Source organism: Tenrec ecaudatus, chromosome 13, assembly GCF_050624435.1.
Source record: "Tenrec ecaudatus isolate mTenEca1 chromosome 13, mTenEca1.hap1, whole genome shotgun sequence".
NCBI lineage: Eukaryota > Metazoa > Chordata > Mammalia > Afrosoricida > Tenrecidae > Tenrec > Tenrec ecaudatus.
Genome location: NC_134542.1, coordinates 35,454,434 through 35,473,106, shown reverse-complemented (window position 1 = coordinate 35,473,106; position 18,673 = coordinate 35,454,434). Strand labels below are relative to the sequence as shown.

The following is an 18,673-nucleotide window of genomic DNA, read 5'->3' as shown; positions in this document are numbered from 1 at the left end:
GGCTGAACTCAAAAGGTGGGGAGACCAGGCATGCAGATATATCAAAATTCCAGGAAAAACTATTTACTTGGGATTTTCAAAGGCAAAAATGATGAGAACTGAGCTCTTCCTTAGTGTACCCATGGTTTCCAGTGACTTCATGCTGTGGATCTGTTTTGATAACCAAGCATATCTTTTGTAACCCAGGCAGAGCAGAAATATGCATCCTCCTGAAGAAGCTGGACTGGATAGAGTGATGAACTGTAAGCATTTCAGCCTAAAGATAAGTCGTATCCAAGAAGTATTCTTCTTGAGCAAGAGTTCACGAAAAGTTTATGCTGAGTTCACCAACTGGCTCCAACCAAAAAATCTTAACACTCTTTTATTTGAGATATTAACCTAGTTGACCTTAAGTTTGTGCATGAAACTGACTAAGAAGAAAGGGAACAACATGAAAACAGATCGAAAAATAATCTGGGTTTGAACTATGCCTGGTATGTTAAAATATTTAATTCTTACAAACTTGGCATTTAAAGAACAGGGAGGATGGAAATAGAGGATGGCCAGCTGGCTAATTATATGTTGCCGGCATTTCCCTCTGGCTACTTTAGTGGATGAGGCCTGTGTCTGTCAAAGGCGCACTCTGTCCTTCACCCTCTTTCATGGCTAGAAATGGAATGCCATGTATTTTACGTAGCATGAAATGTTCTGGTGAAACCCAAAAGCAACAGAGTCTGCTCACTCGCGGGGGGGCAGGGATCGGACAAGACAGTTAGTGACTTCTTTCGGGCAGGGTGAGAAATGAACAACTAAGATTCCAGTGGATTACCTCACCTGCTCCTTTTCGGAAAAGGTCGTTTCTTGTCCTTCTTGTGTTTACAGGTGGAAAGGAATGAGAGCACGCGTAAAGGACATGCTGGGGGTGGAGCTGATAGTGATGGTATCACCGTTCTCTATTTATTAGAGGCTTATCAGACTACCCAGCAGGAACTGTGAACTCAGATGCTCAGAGGCAGGGGCTGTGGATAATGTAAATGGGAGAAGATGTAACGCTATGAGGTTTGGTGGGGACTGTGTTAAACTGCAGCGCAGATTCGGTGTCAACCAGGCACTGTTGAATCGATTCCTACTCATGGTGGACCTGTGTGTGTCAGTGTAGAACTGCGCTCCTCGGGGTTTCTAATAGATGTTTTTTCTAAAGTAAATGGTCAGGTATTTCTCCATGGTGCCTTTGGGTGGACTTGAACCTCCAGCGTTTAGGTTAGCAATATTATTAAGGCATTAAGGAAGAAGGGAAAAAAAATAAAAAAGGAAAACCCTGCTCTGACCAAACAAAAGCTAGCTGAGAATGGCAGTTTACTTGAGACGTCGACATTGGGGACCACTGTTCAGGGACAACTCAATGTTGAAGGTCTAAGCTTTGGGACTGTATTTATTGCTGAGAAATGCCTTGCATAGGTGCTTTGTACAAAAGAAACCATTGTCTAGATTTTCTGCATTCTTCATTAACACCATAATTCCAACAAATCGATTCTTCTGCGAGCATCTTCATGCATTGTCCAGCTTCACATGCGCACGAGTCGGTAGAAAAGACGATGGTTTGGGTGAGGGACACTTTAGTCCTCCAAGTGACATCTTTCCTCTCCAAAATTTTAAACAAGTCTTGCGCTGCTAGGATGATATAAAATTCTCCTTTCCCCCTGTTGCTTTGCAATTGCCATGGAATGAAGGACTCATCCTTGGAAGGAAGATATTCATCTTGGAAGTTGTCAGTGGGCGTGCCCTTCACTTCTGTAAGAGATAGCGAGGAATAAACACAGTGCTCTCTCCCTGCAGCCCAGGAGTTATGAGCACACACTCTGGACCTCTCAGATCGCGGGCACACTGCTTGCTGCTATGTCCTCTCCAAATCCCAGGGGCCCCAGAAAGGAAGCAAACCATCATTGCAGTGAGTTTTAAGTCAATTTTGTGAATAGAGCCGGAAGTTTTTTCTTGATTAGCAGGAGAGATTACTTGGTTGATTTGTATAAATAAATCAAAATAAATCCCCTTAAAGTGGGTGCCTCTTACTGGGTGAAGCTGAATGAATAAGATTTACAGTCAGAAGAAGAATGTGCAGCTAAGAACCAAGATTTTCCAAGTGCCTCTAGGACTCTAGAGTCTTATTTTTAGTTTGCTCATCTGAGAATTTCTCTCTCCTCTCCTAAATGGGGCATACTACTAAAAACAAACTTAATCCACATAATGCATACTTTTTCTTGAACAGATCGAGACTAAGCATTCTGGTATCTTTGTGTCTTGGTAGATCCATGTCTCTGGCCTTACCTTATTCCTGTTGCTGTGTTTTCCAGGATGTCAGAATGAGGTTGCTATGCCAACTTACCTTCTGGCTAGCCCATGACCTCTAGGATTGTCCTCCACAATCAGCAACAAGCTTCCATATTATAGGCCACCAGAGCAAAATTAACATTCGCAAATGCAAATCTCAAACCAAACTCCTTGCCACCTAGTTGATTCCGACTCATAGCTAGTTTGTGGAAAGTTCAATTCTCTTTCAATTCTGTTTCCTCACACAATTTTCTAAGGCCTCTCATAGTCACTGACCCTGTGTTGTGCTGTCATTGTGATGCTGTGGCATTGATTTCTACTCTAGTGACCTCACGTGACAGTAAAACAGCCTCCTAGGGGTTTCTTGCAAATAAACTTTATGGAAAGAGATCCAAGACTTTCTCAGGCAGGGCCATTGGGTCACCGTGAACTGCCAATCTTTCATGTAGTAGTCAATCATTTAATTGTTGAACCAACAGGGTTTCTGATTGCGCCCCCTACAGTGCATATATGAGAAGCGAAATTTGTATCAGGTGGGTGATGAAAAGAAGGGTAGGTTGAGAAAGGAGATTGGAACCTGACTGTGAAGAGTTTGTCATGCTGGACTAAGCAACCCAGACTGCTTCCTGGAGGTAAGCTTATGATAGGGGAGATTAAGGGGGAAATGAGGAGCTAATAATAATGAGTACAGGAATGAAGATAATGTTCTAAAATTCATTGCACAACTCTTTTTAATATGTTTAAACATTGAATTAAATGATATGTGAATTTTATGTCAAAATGGCTAAAGTTACCAAATAAATCAACCAATAAAGGTTTTGAGCAGGGAAGTGAAGTGGTAGAGAGACATATGAGGAAGTTCATCTTGCTCAGAGGAAGAAACTACTGGAGACTTGAAAAGTAAAGTTAATAAATTCAGATAGCAAACCACATGGTGACGAACAGATACAGAGTTATAATGAGGAATAGCTAACAATAATTGTGTGTGCTCCCTGTGACAAGTACAGTTGTGATTGCTCTCTGTGCATTAATTCATATTTGCAATAGCACGTAGGGGTGGTTGTTATTAAATGCCATTCCTTTCAGGCAAGAAAATTTGAATCTCATAGTAGTTAAAAACAACAAAGTGCACAAGCCAGGTCATCGGCTTCAGGGTCCTCATGCAACTGTACCCTACATGGCCTCTTGGAAACTTGCTTCCTCTCACTAATGAGCCTTGGTGGTGTAGTGGGTTTCGAGTTGGGCTGCTAACCTAAAGATCAGAAGTTCCATGCCGCCAGTTGCTCTGTGGGTAAAATATGAGGCTGACTCCTCCCACAAAGATTTACAGCCTTGGAAATGCGCGACTCTGTCCTGTAGGGTTTCTATGAGTCGGAATTGATTTAATGACAGCTGACTTGTTTCTTGAGTGGAAGGGGGTTTCCTGTCATTAAAGAGCCCTCTTGGTGTTGGGTGACTAACTGTAAGATTTACAGTTCAAATCCAGCAGCCTCTCTGAGGGAGAAAGGTGAGGTTGTCTGATCCAGCAAAGATTTACAGTCTCGGAACCTAGGATGAGATTCGCACTGGTTTGGACGATCCAATACCTAATTTTTTGTTGCATTCAGTGAACCAGTTGTTAAAATGGCACTTACGATCAGGGTTCCCTCGAAGGTGGGCGGCTGGGCGGCTGCTGCATGTGGAAATCACAAATTTGCATTCCTCACACTTTCTGACGGTCTTCTGCCCAACAGCACATTCATGCCAACTGCAGGTGCAAACAATTGGAAGCGCTATGCTTGTCATCTTTATTCATTTCATAAAATTGTGATATGTTTGATGAAATACCACATTTTCATTCCCTCGAGTGGGTTACTTCAGCAAAGAAACATATAACATAAGGAGAAAAAGTGTCAAACAATCAGAAGGTGACATCCTGTCATTCCTTCAACTTTGTGTTACACTCCCAAATTCCCGTGAGATATTGTGAGTGAATTAAGCAATTCCTGACAGTTCCAAAGAGCTAAAATTATTGTTCAGATAATTACTGTACGTTCGGCAGAAGCAGAAAGGGGTTTCTCAACGATGAACATAATAAGTTCAAAAAAGTCTCCTGTTTGTAATCCATCAAACACATGGACCATTGTCTGACTGGCTGACCTCTGAAGGAATGGGATCCTACACCTGCAGGGAAAGGATGAATCACACAACCACAGATGCTTGGATAAAAGCGAGGAACATGGCAAGTGCGACACCAATCAAGTGAGGATGCAGAATGGAAATGTCCTAAATAGCAGCTGTATTAATTTTTTTGTCGTCTATTTAATATTTTTCATGAATATTTTAAAGCTCTTTCTTATAACATAATCTAGTTCTGTATACTCCTTTTATTGGTCTTATTTAAATATTAACTGTATGAAATAATAAATGACACTTCGGTATATATATATATATATATATATATATATATATATATATATATATATATATATATATATATATAAATTAAAATGGCCATTAGGGCAGTGAACCAGTTGTTGAATTATTTGAATCCCACCCCTGTTCAAAAAACCCAAACCAAACTCACTGCCATAGGGTCTATGCCAACTCATAGCGACATCCCTGTGGGTTTTTGAGGCCGTTACTGTTGACTGGGAGTAGAAAGTCCAGTCTTTCTCCCTCAGAGCGCTGCTGGTTTCGAACTGCTGATCACGTGGATCGCAGTCCAACTCATAACCACTGTGCCGCTGTGGCTCAAAACTGTACAGGTGTGCTATGTGTTGGACTGGACTCAACGGCAATGGGTTTGGTGGCGTAATGGGTGACACAGTGGGCTGTTAACTGCCAGCTGCTTTGCTCAGGAGAAAGAGGCGGCTTCCTGCTTCTGTAGTTAAGGTTTACAAGCCTCTGAAATTCTGGGACGCAGTTCTCTGCCCTACAGGACTGATGTGAATTGGAACGAACTTGATGGCAGTGGGTTTGGATTGGGTTTTGCTCAGACGTAGTGATGAGACCAGGGCCTGGGAGGGTGGGGGTGGAGCGACCAGTGCTGTCACACATCCTTCTCTTTGCACACAGACTTCTCCCTCAAAGACGGCAGCCGTGCCCAGATCTTGATTTCAGGAAATCAAAACACTTTCCGATGGATGCATAGTGCCTATATCAAAGCAGCCCCATAAGGGAAGATGAGGGACAAACATGTTTCCACGGATGACTGCACATTGTAGCAGAGGAAGGAAGGAAATTCAGTTCTCTTTCCAGATCTGCTGCCTTCCATTAGACATTAATGTTGGGCCTTGTTTGTCTTAGGTCAGTGGTTTTAGGATGTATTTACTTCCTAAATTGGAACTAGGGGCTCATCTGATGTAAGATTGTTCATTGTTTTACTGCCATCTTTTAGTTACCATCAAACGAAGACAGTGAGCTGTGAACCCAAACTGATTATATGTTTTTTGCTTTGTATTTCCGCCCTCCCAAGAAAAAATTACTGTGAAAGATCCTCACACCTCTTGAGACTGTGTATAATCCAGGTCAACACAAGCTTGCAAAATCAAAACCGAGAGTAGATGCTTGCAAGTTAGGTTTCTTTGAACACGTGTTCTGATCAATTAAAAGCCTGCTACAGAGTCAACCAGAAGATGGCCTAATTAGATCATGTTTAAATTAAGGTAATTCCACATAGGCTGCATAGAATAACTTGTTTGTCCTTCGTCATTTTGAAATTTCTCTGGATAAAGATAGCATTAACTCCAAGACCAGTAATTTTGGCTGAGGCTCTGGATTCATATGTCTTACTTTTTCTTTCTTTCTTTAAAAAAAATACAAACCAACAATAAAACCCTGTAGTTTTATTGTGGGAAAACAGACTACCATAAGTATAGACCTAAATGATTTATAAATAATTATCAACCTAACATGCAATGGAGGACCTTAACCCAAATACTTGTGACTTGCCATTTATTTTAGCAAACATCCTTTAAGAACCCACTATGGGCTGTAATTGAATCTATGTGATACAACTTTATTGCTACATTGGATTCTTTAGCTGGATTATATGAAGAATAAGATATTTGCTGCTTTAGCAGGATGACCTCTGGCCAGGCCTAACTGTAATATTCTGCATCAGCAGATCAGCCTATTGATTAACCATTGAGTCTATTTTTAAGTTTAAACTTTGTTCATGCAGTTATTGAAGTGGATTCAGTTCTGCAAGCTGGCAGACACAGAGACAAACTGCTTTAGAACAGTTCCTGAGAAATCGTGAAACCATTTTGTTGAGAAAATTAAACAAACGTATTTATTCCAGAAGGCCAACACTTAAACAGAGGTTCTCAAATTGTCAGTATTTAAAATATGCACTAATATTTTTCAGTTGTCTATAAAAATATGTCACCGAGGTTGGAGAAGTTAAGGCTAGAGAAAACAGCTCATGATGTTAGTTTTAATATTTTAAAAAGGAATCCTTATTTGATTTGTGTGGGTCTAGCATTAGTCAGAGTTAGTATTAAAAGGTAGAGTTTTTTTTTTTAAACAGTTGAGAAAGTTCATCAAATCCTTGAGGAATAGTTTAACATTTGGGTCACTCTTCATAGTAATATTGGGTTTGTAGAAATGATATCGATCGAGAACTAAGACTCCTATTTCAGCTCAGGAGCTTTACAAATTGTTTTCAAAGAATCCGTTTTTAAAAGCCAACCTTCTCCAGATCCACATTTCTTCTTAAATGTCACTTTACATTATGTGATTGTATTTTCCTTAATATTTTGTCCATCAAATTGACATTTTCCCGTTTAACCAACAGAATTGGAACAGGTTTTGGGTAGATGACATGTTAATAACAATCGAGTAAAAGTGTTTTTGCCCATGTAACACGCAGATATCTTCGTGTACCAAATGGTCATAGTGTTGGGGAGAGCCCTCCTCTCACTCTTTCCTTCCCCACACTACCTCCAGCCCCACGTCTGATCAAAGCTCCTGTGCTCACTCTGGCTGTTTCCATATCCATGCATATGTATTGGCACAGATAGACACACGGCTTTCAAGATTAAAAAATGTACATTTCAGTTCTATTTGCATAGCATGCAACGAGAGGCTAACCCCACAAAACCGGACTAAAACTGCTGGGCAGAGCTTTCACAGTGCTCATTCCCCACTCCATTCCCACCCTCTTCCCACCAGGCAAGCACCTAGCAACTTGCTCTGAGTCAGTGCACACAGTGGCAAAGTTGCCTGGGAAGGTTCTCTCTGGTCACATTAAATTTTTCTGTTAAAGCAGTTTCCCTTGAACCTCGTTTTTCTGTGATGGCTGATTTAAGCAGTGTGCAGCTGTGAAATTTTGTTTCCCGTTCGGGAAAAATGCTGCGGAAACTATTATGATGTTGAACACAGCTCACAGGAACAGAGCTATGGGAAAACTCAAGTGTATGAGTGGTTTTCTCATTTCAAAAAATGTGAAATGTTGATTGATAACAAATCTCAATCGGGACGTCCATCAATTTCCTGAATGGATGAAAATGTCACAAATCCGTGCATTTGTGCTTGAAGACCAGCAATGGGTCGTTGAAGAGATGGAGAAGTTATCTGGACTGTCTTGGAGTTCGGTTCCCCAAATTTTAACAGACGATTTGGGAATGAGAGGGTCGCTGTGAAATTTGTGCCTTGGGTTTTGACTGACCACAAAAAAGAGTGTAGAGTGGAAACATGCTATGCTTTGAAAGATTAGCTCCGAAGCAACCCAAACTTTTTTTTCCAAGGTCACTACTGGTGATGAGACACTTTTATGACCCTGAAAGCAAACATCAATCAAGCCAGTGGAACACACCATCCTCATCTTGTCCCCGCAAAAGCTCATCAAGTGAAATCAAAGATCAAGATGATGGGCATTTGTTTTGTGATGTGAGGGGGATAGTGCATTTGGAGTTTGTTCCACCAGGTCAGACTGTGAATCAAGCTTTCTATTTAGAGGTTCTGAAAAGATTGCACAACAGTGTGCAGGGGAAAAAAAAGGCCTGATTTGTGGCAGATGGGGGACTGCTTTTGCTACCACAACAATGCATCTGCTCATGCAGCCATCTCAGGGCACCAGTTTTTGGCAAGCAACAGCATGTCTCTCTTGCCCCACGCACCTGACTCACCTGATCACGCACTGTGTGACTTCTTTTTGTTTCCTTGAATGAAAAGGGCATGAAAGGAAAGAGATTTGATGACATAGATAGGTGAAGAAAGAAAAAAAACACTGAGGTTGGTGCTGTTAGCCATCCAAACAGATGAGTTTGAAAAATTTTCCAAGAATTGAAGCATCGTAATGAACATAACTTTGAAGGTGATGATTTAAAAAAAATTAAATATATAGTTTTAGGGGGAAAATTCTGATTTTTTGGGAGGTGGGAGAGGGGGGATACCTCCTTATATGTCCAGAGCAGACACATTTGGTCAGACAAATGTTCACCTCTTCCAAACTAATAGATTGGAGGGAAATTAGCACTTGAAACAACTCCTTAGGAAAGTTTTTTTTAAACCTTGTCTATTTTATTTAGTCATTGAACATATGTTCAGTACCTATTATGTCTAGGAACAGTGAGAGCAAGTTAGTATACTGGGATCACAACTGAAATACAAAAGCACAGCCATGAAAAATGTCCATGTGGGTGTACACATACACATCTCTGTGTATAAACTTCAGTCAGTTGTGTGTGTAACACAAATAAATGAGCACAAAATTCCAAGTGTTATTACAAAGGCTCTAGTGATAGAGTTCAACCACAGAGAGACCCTACCTTCTGAGACAGATCCGTGTTGGAGCTGTGAGGTGCCATCGAGCCGGTCAGACCCATGGTGACCTTAGGCACAGCAGAAGGAAACGTCCACCCTCACAATTGTTCCTGTGCTTGAACCCATTGTTGCCACCACTGTGTCAATGCATCTCCTTGAGGGCCGTCCTCTTTTTCACTGCCCCTCTATTTTTTAAAATCATTTTATTGGGGGTCTCATACAACTCTTATCACAATCCATCCATCCATCCATCCATCCATTGTGTCAAGCACATTTATACATTTGTTGCCATCATCATTCTCAAGACGTTTTCTTTCTACTCAGCTACTCATTTTCCCCTCCCTCCCCGCCCCACCTCCCTCATGAACCCTTGATAATTTATAAATTATTATTATTTTGTCATGTCTTATACTGTCCGACATCTCTCTTCACCCACTTTTCTGTTATCCATCCCCCAGGGATGAGGTTATATGTAGATCCCTGTAATCGGTTCCCCCTTTCTATCCTACCTCCCCTCCACCCTCCCAGTATTGCCACTGGTCCTCAGAGGTTCATCTGTCCTGGAATCTCTGTGTTTTCAGTTTCTATCTGTACCAGTGTACATCCTCTGTCTAGTCAGATTTGTAAGGTAGAATTGGGGTCATGATGGCGGGGGGCGGGCAGAGGAGAAAGTATTTAAGAACTAGAGGAAAGTTGTGTGTTTCATTGTTGCCACCTTGCACCCTGACTGGTTCACCTCCTCCCTGCTACCCTTCTGTAAGGGGATGTCCAGTTGCCTACAGATGGGCTTTGGGTCCCCACTTCACACTCCCCCTCATTCACAATGATGCAATTTTTTGTTCTTTGATGCCTGATACCTGATCTCATCGACACCTCGTGATCACACAGACTGACATGCTTCTTCCATGTGGGCTTTGTTGCTTCTGAGTGAGATGGCCACTTGTTTATATCTTCAAGCCTTTAAGACCCCAGACGCTATATCTTTCGATAGCCAGGCACCATCCACCTTCTTCGCCGCATTTGCTTATGTACCTGCTTTGTCTTCAGCGATCTTGTTGGGAAGGTGAGCATCATGGAATGCCAGTTTAATAGAACAAAGTGTTCTTGAATTGAGGGAGTACTTGAGTAGAGACCCAATGTCCATTTGCTATCCTTAGGGAATCTTTTCTCCGGCAATATTACTACTGATCATTGTCCGGTAAGTCTTTGTATTCAGTGGAATGCAGGTGATGGGTTACACTCTGTTAGAACCATCAAACCAAGTTGTTTCTGTACCACTTGATGATGATGCTGATGATCGGAACAATGTAGTGAGAGCCTTGAAGAGGGTCTTCGAGGCAGAGTCTGATGTCCTTCAGTCATGTCCTAGTTTCCTTCTCCGTCTTGTCCTCTGTTCTTTCCCCACGTCTCCTAGGCACTCATGATAGTTGTGGTGGTGGAGCAAGCTATTCTCTTTTTTACAATTGAGTTCACATTGGCCTGGTGGGTCAGAGTTAAATGACAGTGAATCCGATGTGCTGTGGAACTACGTCTGGGCCCTGGAGTCAGAGAGATCCAAGTTTGAAAGTGAGTCTGGCCACTTATTTACTCTGCAGTCAGTTGTAAATAACTCAATCTCACCAATCTCAGTTTCTTTTTCAGTAAGTTGGGGTTAATGATATTTTGCCCCATTTGGTGGTTTTGAGGAAGTCATGATATAAATGTTTGTGAAATTCCTAGCATAGCCCTGTAATCATTCAGTTATGTAGGAGAGATAGGGAAAGATCTCAGTAAATATTGACCAATAACTTGGCTTGGAGAAGAAAAGGACACTTCCTGAATTTGCAAAAGTCTTTGTGAGAAAGTAGAAATCAAATGTGAAGTGAGCTTGAAAATTCGCGAGAAAAGATCTTTCGAATTAGGTGAAGTTCAAAGTGCAAAATGTTTACAGGACAAAAACAACATGCTGAGATGCAATATGGGGCAAGGTGGACTTCAACCCTGATAGAATTAGTTAAATAATTGCTGTTTATTTACGAAGCTCAGAAGATATTGGGATGTATGAGGCAAAGGGCAGGAAATGGTCTGTCAGCTTTTCCCAGCACTGGTCTGACCGTGCCTCCCCTTTAAAGAGCATGTTGACCGGGAGGTCTGGCCGAGTTCCAGAGGAAAGCCAAAATGTAATTAAGGCTTGGAAACGAGGGGCTGCAATAAGAAGCCAAAAAGCTACTGGGTTATTTAGCTTTGAGAATAAAGGTTGAACAATGATCCAAAGGGTCATTATAAGAAAGCCAATGGTCGTTCCCTAGTTCTGCGACTCATAGAACAGGAAAGATGCTACATTGCCTTGGAGAACACGTGGGGCTGCGAGAATAATTAACAAGGAGCCTTTCCAGGCTGATCCTGGCAACCGAAAAAAGAAAACGATTCTTGCACAACTATAGGTGTGTTCGTGAGTCTCTGGGTGGTGATAATGGTTAATGTGCTCAACTGCGAACAAAAAAGTTAGAAGGTTGACTATCCAGAGGTGCCTTAGGAGAAAGTTTCAGGAATCTGCCTGATTCCAAAATGTAAGCTGTTATGGGACAAAACGTTCTGATACCTTATGGAACACAGTTCAACTTGGACCCACAGGGAGTCGGAATGGGTGGGAAGGCAGCTGGCTTACTGTGTGTGTCCGCCTAGTCACTCTTATCTGCAAAGGATGGGTGAGAGTGACATTTCAACACAGTTTATGGATTATTTTGAAAACAAGCCACTTGCTCATTGTTGAAGATCACTCAGTGGTTTTAAATTCAGGTACAAAACCCCTAAACAAGTCTGAAGGTGGAGTCACACAGTAGCTAAGTTCCGGACTTCATAAGAGGAGAGCATCCACCAGGAGATGGGTTTTGGCCAAGTACCAGCTCAAATGCTCTTTGAGGCCACCTATTTCTCAGAAGAAGCACGGTGGGTTTGTGATGTTCAGAACAACAGTAAAGCCCCAAACCACAAACCAAACCACAAACCCACTGCAATTGAGACAATCCTGACTCATAGCAGCTGGGAGACAGAGTGGAATGGGTTCTCCGGGCTTCTGGGACTTCAGTCTTTATGGGAACGGGCAGTTCCATGATGCCCCTTTGAGAAAGGTTTCAGAACGTGCTGCTAAACCACAGTGCTAGTGTCCATAGCCAGGACTGCGATGACCCAAGCTTGCTGGGTTCTCTGCTTTGCATTGCAGCCCCACAAGCATAATGAGACATTTCAGCTCAAGATGTGGTGGTGTCCAGCTCTGAGGGAGAGGTGTGCTTCTGCTTCCGTAAATCTGCGGTCTGTCCATGCTTTCTGCTTCCAATTTAGGTAGTTGGTCACCAGCTGTCTCTGACTGCTACAAAGTGAAGCCACACCTGGTGAGGATTTAAAAAAGACTCAGAATAGCTTTATCCATCCTACTCCTCTTACTCGCCCCCCCCCGCCCCGCCCAACTACCATCTTTTCTCTTATTTCCATGATTAGGTTTCAAATACAGCAGGAATACAAAATACGATGCCTTGGAATTTTTCTATGTGAGTACACATAGATTCACTTCCTTCTTTTTAATCATTGCGTTTTGTATCTTAAAAACTTATTTTATATGTATATATTTTTTTCTGTCATGGAAGAACTTAAACCTAGAGCACATTCAGATTGGGTCAAGAAGAGGGCTGTCAACTGACCATGCATCGTATTGTACCGTAGCTCCATCCACCAGAAGGAAGCACATAATAATCTGTGTCTGATGGGAAAGCTGTTAGCAATCCTTAACTGTGACCACAGGGGATCTGCCAGAGGCTTAATCTAATTATGATTCTGCAGATGGGTTTTGGGCTCCCGCTGCCCTCCATAACCTACAAATTAGGTGTTCACAATTTGAACTCTGATACCTTTCCCTTCACCATATGTGGGTTTTGTTATTTGTCATCTTTGGATCACACAGACTGGTGTGTTTCTTCCATGTGGGCTTAGTTGACGCCTCACTTAGCTGTCTGCTTGTTTGAGTCCAACCTTTGAAGACCCAGGCGCTATTCCAGTAGCTAGCCGGGCACCATATGCTTTCTTCCCCACACTTCTTTGTAGCACCCTTCTCATCAGCGATCACTTCATCAAGGTGAGAATCAAGCAGGGCCATGTTATAAGAACTAACTGTTCTTGGATTGGGGCTAGAATTAAGTGGGACCCCAGCATCCATCTACTTGTACACAGCTAACCACTGCTTTTTGTATTCTGTGGTATTGGTACATTGTTATTTATATGTTACTGGTGCAAGTTTTCTTTGACATCATCACTTTAAAATATGTAAGACCGGTGACAATGACGGAAGTAGGAATGATAAGTTATGGAGAAGTATTGGTCTTTGGAGGAGCCATGGTATTTCAATGGCTTCATATACATGTGAAAGTTGGATGTTGCATAAGGAAGACTGAAGAAGAATCGATGCATTTGAATTATGGTGCTGGAGAAAAAATATTTTAAAAAAACGTTTTATTAGGGGCTCATACAACTCTTATCACAATCCATACATGTATCAATTGTGTAAAGCACATCTGTACATTCATTGCCCTCATCATTTTCAAAACATTTGTTCTCCACTTAAGCCCTTCGTATCAGCTCCTCTTCCCCACCACCTTCATGAGCCCTTGATAATTTATAAATTATTATTTTGTCATATCTTGCCCTGTCTGACGTCTCCCTTCACCCCTTTTTTGCTGTCCGTCCCCCAGGGAGGAGGTCACATGTAGATCCTTGTAATCAGTTTCCTCTTTCCAACCCACTCCCCCTCTATCCTCCCAGTATCGCCACTCACACCCCTGGTCCTGAAGCGATCATCCGCCCTGGACTCCCTGTGTTTCCAGTTCCTATCTGTACCAGTGTACATCCTCTGGTCTAGCCAGACTTGAATTCGGATCATGGGGGGCGGGGGGGAGGAAGGAAGCATTTAGGAACTAGAGGAAAGTTGGCTGGAGAGAAATATTGAAAGCACCATGGACTGCTAAAAAGACAAACAACTCGGTCTTGGATAAAGTACGGCCAGAGTGTTTCTTAAAGACAGGGATGGCAAGACTTGTCTTACACACTATGGATATATTGTTGAGAAAGACTAGTCGCTGGAGGACATCATGCTAGTAACCAAGAGGGGCAGAAAAAAAGAGGAAGGCCCTCTGTGAGATGGGTGGACACAGTGGCTGCACCGTGGGCTCAGATCTTCACAACTGGACCAATCGGTAACATCATCATAAATGCAGAGAAGATGAAAGTTATCTAGGATTTCAGTTTGCTTACAATCACAATCAACACTCATGGAAGCACCAGTCAAGAAATCAAATGAGGCACTGCCCATTTGGGCAAACCTTCGCAAAGTGTTAAGGAGCAAAGATGTCACTTTGCTGGCTAAGGTGCGCCTGAACCAAGACAGGGTATTCTTGCTCATCTTATATACTTGCAAAAGCTGGGCCATGAATAAGGATGGTCATAGAAGAGTAGATGGCTTTAAATTAAGGTGTTGGCCTGCCAGAAGAATGAATAAATTTGTCTTGGAAGAAGCACAGGCAGAATGCTACACAAAGAGAGGATGACCAGACTTTGTCTCATGAACTTCGGACGTGGTATCAGGAAGAACCAGTCTGTGGAGAATGACACTGTACTTGGTGAAACAGAGGGTCAGGGGAAAAGAGGAAGACCTCCAATGAGAGGGATTGACGCAGTGACTGCCACTGTGAATGCAAGCACACAATTGTGAAGATGGTGCAGCATGAGACAGTGCTTTGTTGTGTCGTACATAATGTTGGTTACGTGTAGAAACCAACTTGATGGCACCTAACAACAACCTAATAATAAATATACTCATAAAAATTATTCAGCACATAAAACTTAAAATAAAAAGAATTGAAATGAAAGATATCACAAAGTTTTAAATTGTATTTCTAGGGATGAGACAAAGATGTCAGAAAAGAGAAGCTGGGAAGAAGAAAGTTCATGTTTATTAAGCATCTTTTATCTAATATGCTCGTTACATAATTTTAAATACCAGTTATTGTTCTCATTCTATTTTTGTAGATGCGGAAACAGTCTAAAAAAAAAAAAGGTGGATAAATTCCCTAAATTTACACATACCTCGTAAGTACCAGTGTCAAGATTTGAATTGAGGTCATTTTGATTCTACTTTTGTGAATGTGATTATGAAATGAGAGGTAATTAAAGAAAGTAAAACTCAGAGGCTGAGCGAATTGCCCAAGCTTATACCACAAACAATTGGCAACTTCAATGGTATTCCAACCCATTGCTCTTTTAGGTAGTAGCTTGCTTTCTCTCTGTTTAAGTTTCCACATATGCAACACAGTTGTTTCCTAGGTTAAAATACTACACTGTCCAAGAGTTTGAGAACTTTATGTTCATTTTGACTCTGGAGATCTTGAAAATTACTATGTGCTTTTGCAGAAAATGGATTGGGAGTTTAGTTTCAGACGTGCGTGAGAGTTACAGACTTTTCTTGCTTTGGACCTTGTTGATGATGAGTTATTTATTTGAAGATGATAAGAATAGTGTAAATGGACAAAGAAGGGGATCTGGACTAATTTAGGAATTTTATATAAAAGTCAAGTATGTGAATGAAATGTATGCATATCATCATTAGGTTTTATCTGGCTTCCTCTTGTCTGGTTACTTTCTCTAAATTTAATTTATTAATGTTAAAAATTCCCTGTTTTGTATTTTTTTTCATTTTAAAGAGATTTCAATTCCTTCACCCCCCCACCCCACCCCCTTCCACTTGATTGTTCTTCCGTCCACTTCTTGTCACTGAGGAATATGCTTGTATGCTCTCTCAGCAATGGGCATGAGGTTGTTTATATCAAGCGCACTTACCGTATTTTAGGAATTGATAACTGTACTCTTTAAGCATCATCAGAAATGCAGGAAGAACACATACTCTTTATATGAGCTCCTGCCCATCATTGGAATAAATTCTACTCTGTAACCTCATCTATTCACGGCCAGACAATGTTAGGAAATCAGAGCTGATTTCCTGTACTGGAAAATGATAGAATCTTAGAGTAATAACCTTGGAAGAAGCTTCATTCTGCACACGAGGAAAGAAAAGCCTAGAGACCTTGGTGTAGACTTGTTTAATGCAAATAGAACAATGTTCCTTCTTTATATTATTGATTAAATAAGCCTGCAATTCCTATTCTCTTGGTTGATTTGATTTTGGAGGTGTGGATTATAATGCATTCAAAATGGAGACTGCCTTATGGACCCTCCGGTCGTTTAATCTGTAAGCGTAGAAGCCCTGGGGAAGGAGAAGAAAAGAAAAACAGCACATGGTCTTCAGTTACTTAAACCATTCAGCATGAAACTAGGTTACAAATCAGCAGAACCCTCTTAGAAAAGCCCTAAAAGTTAATGGTACGTTATTCCTGGTTGCCTCTAGAGTGGGCCAAATAAAAAGTATAGTTCTGTTTTTTTCTTTGCTAGAATAAACATTATGTGAAAAAATTGGCTCTTTGGCTCCTTTTGACTGTCTGTTGAAAGAACAAGATAGCCAAATTCGACCTGTCGCCCACTGCCTTTGAAGGGGCCCTGATTGTCGGTGGAGCCACAAAGCCAAAGTCAGTGACGATCTATGATATGATGAATAAGTTTTTGTTCAAGGTGAGTCACTCCTACTTTAAGAAAAAGGTATTTTTAATGTGTTATTTTGTAAATACATCATTTTATGGTAGATCAGTCTAGAAGGTGATATTTTTAAACTCTCATATAAACTTATTTTCTTTTATGGTTTCAATATAAGTTGGTGCAGGACAAAAATATATTAAGCAAAGATAGTTATCCTAATTCCAAAGCAATGTTAACCTTTTGGTAAATATTCTACTTGATTTCACTCCGTCCACTTATTTTATCCTTCTACATATGCATATGTATGCAAACACATCTACACAGAAGTGTAAATTAAAAATATTACTACTAGGGTTCTAGTTCACACAATCACTGCTTTATCCCCAACAAAATGTGCTTGAACATGTCTTTGTGTTCAGTGGGTGACAGCAGACAAGCTCTCTCACTTGTCTTTGTCTCCTTAGAGTGCCTTAAAAAAAAAAAAAGGTCCTAAAACACAGTTCCTAGGGGATCTGCTGGATCTGATTTTTGATATATTGTCTCTCCTGTAGATACTATTTATCTATCTATGTGGTATCAAACCATGGGAACTTTATTTTTGTTGAACAAGCAATCTGTCATGGAGTTTTTTTAAAATTTAATGAGTATTAAATTCTGTTGAACAGCTGCAAAGCGACTATTATATGAATTTATCATAATCTCCAGCTGATTAACATTAGGCTGCTTCCAATTTATTATTATGCTGAGCAAGAACTACATTAACATTTTTATGATATGTTTTCTTCATAAAACAGGTAAATATCTGATCCGTGTTGCACATGGATTTTCTAGAAAGAATTTGTTTTTAAGAGTTTTGTGGGCATATATTTCACATACCCTACACTCCAGTAGTCCTATCATGCCAAAGTGAGCTGTAGAGTCACCTGGACAATCTATTTGAGAACGTTTACTTCTCTCCTCTACTTACTGTCATCAGCTCCGCATCTCGTCCCCAAACTGCTCTGCCACACCGCTGCCGAAGCCGTGAGTGCAGCCACCGTCCCCTAGCACTCGCCTCGTTCTGGATGTCACATGCTGATCAATCTAGAAAGCAAAACACAGGAAAACAAACCAAAGAAAACCCCACTGCACCCTGCATGTTAGCCAGGCGATTCGTCTCCTGCTGGAGGCAGATAGAAGCAAATTGTTTAGTCCACTGACTTGAAAGTTTCCAGAATGAATGTACATTCATTCTGGAAAACGCATCTTAAATATAATGCATGGGCAGCCTAAAATGTGATATTAACACTCGGTAGGCAGAAAGATGCTCCCTAGCGGTTTGCCAAGCTACTTCCTCTGTGCTCACGTGCTCAATACAGTGTGAATACCTGGCCTTTTGAGCTGCTTTTCATCCATGTTCGTAGGTATCATCTCAATTAAAATGCTAATTCCCCGAGGGCAAGAGCAATTTTGGTGACTTTTTACAGCACTGCGTTGCAAGTCCCCAAAGATCTCACAGAGTGAGTTTGTCCCTCAATAAACCTTGTGGATGAATTAATAGTTACAGAACTTTTCCATTTGGTTCTCGAACACTTAGCAGCTTTCACCTCAATTTTTCCCCCTTAACTTTCAAAATAGGAGCGTACTATTTGCCCAAGGCAAGCAGACTTGGAGCGTGGGCGGAAGCATTGTGTAATGAATGTTAAATCAGCCTGGTTTGACTCTTGGCTCTCTGAGTTATTAGCTTTCTGACTCTGGGCCAATTGTTCAACTCCTCTACATTCTGATTTCCTCCTCTGTAAGATGCAGATAATGGGTCCCCCTTCAAGCAGTGCTGCAAGGATTCAAGGAGCTCTTGTTTTAAAGCCTTCGGTAAGGTACCCCGTGTAACGCTGGAGAAATTTACACTTACTGTTAATTTATTAAAGGGTCAGATACACAAAAACAGAGCACTGACTATTTCTTGTCTTCTACTCTACTGGACAAATCAATCTCTGGATTGGAGGCAACCAAAAATTGCGAGCGA

At 41.3% G+C, this 18,673-nt stretch overlaps 1 protein-coding gene across 2 annotated transcripts in view; it reads left to right on the top strand.

The window, feature by feature from the left end:
* Window positions 1-1,822: 1,822 nt before the first annotated feature.
* The window catches only part of CD28 (CD28 molecule), a 116,820-nt gene continuing 99,969 nt past the window's right edge, over window positions 1,823-18,673 (top strand). Inside the window, exons 1-2 of one of the 2 annotated variants that reach the window (XM_075528965.1) lie at window positions 1,823-1,927; window positions 2,787-2,939. Coding sequence is in view for 1 of the 2 variants with exons in the window: in XM_075528964.1 (XP_075385079.1) it covers window positions 1,876-1,927 (52 nt within the window). In the remaining variant the exon portion in view is untranslated. The remainder of the gene's footprint in view (window positions 1,928-2,786; window positions 2,940-18,673) is intronic. The other variant, XM_075528964.1, reaches the window with a different exon arrangement.